This window comes from Erythrolamprus reginae, chromosome 2 (genome assembly GCF_031021105.1).
Source record: "Erythrolamprus reginae isolate rEryReg1 chromosome 2, rEryReg1.hap1, whole genome shotgun sequence".
Taxonomy (NCBI): domain Eukaryota; kingdom Metazoa; phylum Chordata; class Lepidosauria; order Squamata; family Dipsadidae; genus Erythrolamprus; species Erythrolamprus reginae.
Window position 1 is genome coordinate 150,975,302 of NC_091951.1, and position 4,983 is coordinate 150,980,284.

Below are 4,983 nucleotides of genomic sequence, written 5' to 3' on the forward strand. Positions count from 1 at the left end.
AGAAACAGCGAGTATATACTGTTGTGTAAAAGTATGTAGTTGAGACTGTAATGTTATTTTCTGTGCTAAAGAGAGTAGAAAGTTTTCCTCTCTACTCTCGTTTCCCCTCCCCTCAGTTTACTACGACTTTTTAAAATTTCTTTTTGGATTTTATAATTAGATAAACTAATAAATGTATGAAAAGAAAGGAATAAGGTTACTAGACAGAAGTAATTCTCCACCCCATGTCCAGTCAACGAAGCAGTGGAAGTGATGTGCCGGTGCCTGGAGGCTGTTGGGGTCTGGATGGGTGTCAACAGACTCAAGCTCAACCCGGATAAGACGGAGTGGCTGTGGGTTCTGCCTCCCAAGGACAATTCCATCTGTCCGTCCATAACCCTGGGGGGGGGGGAATTACTGACCCCCTCAGAGAGGGTCCTCCTCGACCTACAGCTCACATTAGAGAAACATCTTTCAGCTGTGGCAAGGGGGGGCGTTTGCCCAGGTTCGCCTGGTGCACCAGTTGCGGCCCTATCTGGACCGGGACTCACTGCTCACAGACACTCATGCCCTCATCACCTTGAGGTTCGGCTACTGAAATGCTCTCTACATGGGGCTACCTTTGAAAAGTGTTCAGAAACTTCAGATTGTGCAGAATGCAACTGCGAGAGCAATCATGGGCTTCCCTAGGTATACCCATGTTACACCAACGCTCCGCACTCTGCATTGGTTGCCGATCAATTTCCGGTCACAATTCAAAGTGTTGGTTATGACCTATAAAGCCCTTCATGGCATCGGACCAGAATATCTCCGGGACCGCCTTCTGCCGCACGAATCCCAGCGACCGGTTCGGTCCCACAAAGTTGGCCTTCTCCGGGTCCCATCGACTAAACAATGTCATTTGGCGGGACCCAGGAGAAGAGCCTTCTCTGTGGCGGCCCCGACCCTCTGGAACCAGCTCCCCCCCAGATATCAGAGTTGCCCCCACCCTCCTTGCCTTTCGCAAGCTCCTTAAAACCCACCTCTGTCGTCAGGCATGGGGGAATTGAAATTTTTTCCCTTCCCGCTAGGCTTATAGAATTTATACATGGTATGCTTGTTTGTATGATTGGTCTCTTAAATTGGGGTTTTTTTAGATTGCTTTTTAATATTGGATTTGTTACATTGTTTTCTTTATTGTTGTTAGTCGCCCCGAGTCTTCGGAGAGGGGCGGCGCACAAATCTAATAAATAAATAAATAAGTAAGTAAGTAAGTAAGTATTTATGCCCATAATTGGGATGGGAATTTTGTTTGTTGAACCAAGCAGTCATTAAGCAAGCTACCCATGCGATCGCTTTGCTCAATGGCCGCATTCTAGCTCCCCCAGTTGCAGTCAATAAGTGATTCTGTAGGTGATTCTGTGATTCTGTAGGTTGTTAACTTGAGTGTGGGGTGCCTCAGCTGCTGGGGAAACCATACTGTCTACCAGTTCATGAAAATTTGCACAGGCTGGGAGGCTCTCATCTTCTTCCCACCCCACCACATCTGGGAAGCCCAGGTCCTCTCCCTGTCCCACCACACTAAGGTCTATTTACCTTTGCATTATTCTGCAGCTGCTGACAGATGTACCCAGCCAACACAAGGCACAACCTCCCTACAAGGACCTCTTCATGCCATTCTGCAAGTGGGCTCCATTCTTGTAAAGGTTTGGAAGGCTCCTTCTGCAAATCACAAAATTTTGAGGAGGACCTTCTGAACCACTGCAAGAATGTTCACAGTTGCTAGGCCAGGAAGGCTAGAAAGCTAGTAAATATTGTCATTCCGAAGGCATGTCATATTTTGCTAATGTTCTCCTGACAGCCAGGATATTTAATCTCGTTACTTGTCACATTCTGAGCTAAGATGCAGAACATGTTGCTCCATAATATTGTGGTGATCACAACGTATTGTAACTGTTAAGATAGACTAAGGGAAAAATGAATTGAAGTACTGTCCGATTGCTTTCAAATTTGGACAGGTCTGATATACGGTAGATTGCCAAAAATTGATTGGCTGCTAACTAAACTCTGCTACTATTTGAATTTATAATGTGAACTGGTATTTCACATTGCACTAGGCAATAATGTGTTCGGGTTTTTGAATAAAAATTCTAGTTTATTTAAAAAACATGTTTAAACCAACTATTATATACCAGTAATATAAATCAGGCATTGTGATGTGTACGAACAATGCAGCTATTTTTTTTTTACCCTCCTTGCAAATAACAATAGTGAATTCAGGCTGTCAGTTGATATTGTTGGGCATAATTTTTTTCTGTGTCTCACAAATGTTAATGTTCTACCTTTCAACCATAGATTTCTCATATTTAGCATTTCAATTTTAAAGTGAAAGTGACATGGCTAATTATCTTAGTGTGAAATGTCATTTTTTAAAAAAATATATAGCTACTTTCACTTTTGCCGTAATTTCCCTGATTTGTTTTCATTGGAAAAACATATGAATTATGCATTGAATCAGCAAATGTAAAGTGAACTGATTAAAGACTGAAAATTAAACATTAGCTGGATTCAGCCTGTTTATAACTAGTCTTGCTTTCCAAATTTTTCCTTAAATCTGGTTTAGAATGGAAAGGGACTAAGTAAAATGTAAATAATTTCTCTATTATAGGGGCATACTCAGTTTGAATGTTTGAAATGTGGTCATTTATCTGCATATTAGTGACTCCATTTATCTGAAGCTTCCTTACGGTACTACACATTTTATTTTCAAAGGATCTTTTATTTATTACTACATTCAGCAGAAACAACAAAAAACATTTCTAAACATTCATTTGTGAGCCTTCAGGGTTTTTTGGAGGATTTTTTGGAATCCCAGAAGCACTTCCTATAATGATGATAATTTTTCCGACCTTCAAATCCCAAATCCTTATAAAACAGCCATTTAGTTGTAATCATTTTAATATACTTGGAGAATACAAAGCAAAAGAATGACATGGTTCTTACCTTTGTATAGATTTTGTATATACTAGATGTGATTTGTTTCTGTGGAAGTCTACCAAATGCACTCTTGTCTACTAAAAGACCTTATTTCACTTATTGCAGATATAGAATATCTAATATAGATATTTGTTCTTTAGTAAATCATTAACACACCAATAGATTATTTCTCCTCCAAAACAGAACTTTCTAGGGGACAGGTTTATTTGTAATTCTGATGTTATAAATATTGCTGTACATTTATTTTTGCCATGATTAATCTACCTCCAAAACTGAGTAGAATTTGTCAGAACTATAAGATAAAGCACTCTGGAAAAAATTTCTAATTTGCTGGGAAATAAATTTTGGTTTTGGGCTATCTATTTTCTTATGCATTATAAAGATACAATAAACGTGGCATTTGTAGTAAAGATTCTGGATGAGAATGGAGAGACCCAAGTTCATATATTATTTACTTCTGTGGTAGAAAAAGCTGATTGTTTTATTAATTTTTCATCTAAAATCATGGTAAATTTTCTAACAAAGGTTCCTTCTTGAGCAGGAAAATAGTTGTTTATATTCTTTAAAGAATATGGCAGTAATTTAGTTTTCAGTGCTGAATGTGATTTATAATTTCATGTTAAAGCAATAAATATTTATAGAGGTTTAAAGCCATAGTAATCCACTCAAAATGAAGGTGTGAATGATGACAAATAAGTACACAATAGACTTTTCTTTCAGAATCCAAGTATTAATTGTTTCACATGCCTTCATTGAAGATCGGTGGAAGTAGTATTACAAAAAGGTGCTTATTATTTTCCTTGCAAAGCCTTTCTCAATACAATACATACTTCTGCTCCTCCCCCTCAAAAAATCTCTTTAATAGATTTGTGAGCAAAGCAGATGTGTCCAATAAAAGAGTTGAACACTTTTTCCTGGAAGACCTCTTATCTAATCCTTGAAAACAATTCTTTTAGTCTACCATTGGTTTCAGATTCTTTTAACCCAGCACTTTTTTCCCAGTGTAATACTTGGCTTAAATTTATTATAGTATTAATGGATAATCAGGATATTGCACATATTTTTTCTTTCTGTAGCACATTATCATTGTATGGTTGGAAATGCTGGGCAATGATTGGCTATGGGATCATTTTGTGTGGCTGACTTGTTCTCTCCACATTCTGGCAGCTGTGCAATTATAAGAAAGCATCCATGTTTGAAATCAAGTTAATCTCTGTACCTCTGTGATTGCTGAAGCTGTTTTCTTATTCCTGTCATTTGCACAAGGGAGTGACTTCTGAAACAGTGCACACCCAGAATAAATATACTGGAGGCTTTTCATCACTCTTCATAGCATGTAGAAATAGAACTTGATGGCAGATGTTGCTGAAATGAAGCACCCTGCAACTCTCATCTTTACTTATGTTGACTGAGGTTCTTCCTGATCATAGTTCTAAATGTCTGGGCCATAGGTTTCTCATCCTTCCACTAAGAAAATCAACTTCAGTTGTACCTTAATGCAGCAACACTGTGTGACAACTTGGTTGGATGCTTGATAAATCTAGTTTTGCAACTTGCCTGGGACTGCACAAATTAGGAAGAATTAAATATTTGCATGCACAAACTATAACTGGTTCATTGCTCTAAGCTTCAGTCGAAAAGGTATACAGTTTTAATTGAGGTATGGCATATTATTCAGCATATTTAAAGTGCTGAACCAGAAGAAGGGTTTATTAATATATATTATTCAGAAATATGGTTTATTAATATATATTAATCAGAAATATGGGATATTACTAGATAGCTATGTGATTTCGTATTGTGGTAATAAGTAACCCCATTTCACATTAAATTCAGTCAGATCACTTTGGGGTAAATGAAATAGTTACCTATTACCACAATAGGAGTCTTGGCAGTCTAACTGTGGGTGATGACAGATAGTCCAATTCCTCTAAAACAGGGGTAGGCAAAATTGGCTCTTCTTTGACATGTGGACTTCAACTCCCAGAATTCCTGAGCTAATATGATTTGCTTAGGAATTCTGGGAGT

General features: G+C 38.1%; 1 protein-coding gene across 4 annotated transcripts in view; it reads left to right on the forward strand.

Moving 5' to 3' along the window:
- RECQL5 (RecQ like helicase 5) overlaps positions 1-4,983 on the forward strand; it is an 85,194-nt gene that overhangs the window by 23,266 nt on the left and 56,945 nt on the right. The window contains exon 8 of one of the 4 annotated variants that reach the window (XM_070739916.1): positions 1,573-1,648. The exons of the other annotated variants lie outside the window; for them this stretch is intronic. Within the exon in view, the coding sequence (XP_070596017.1) occupies positions 1,573-1,579 (7 nt within the window). The 3' untranslated portion in view covers positions 1,580-1,648. Of the gene's footprint in view, positions 1-1,572; positions 1,649-4,983 lie in introns of those variants that run through there. 4 annotated transcript variants of the gene reach the window in all.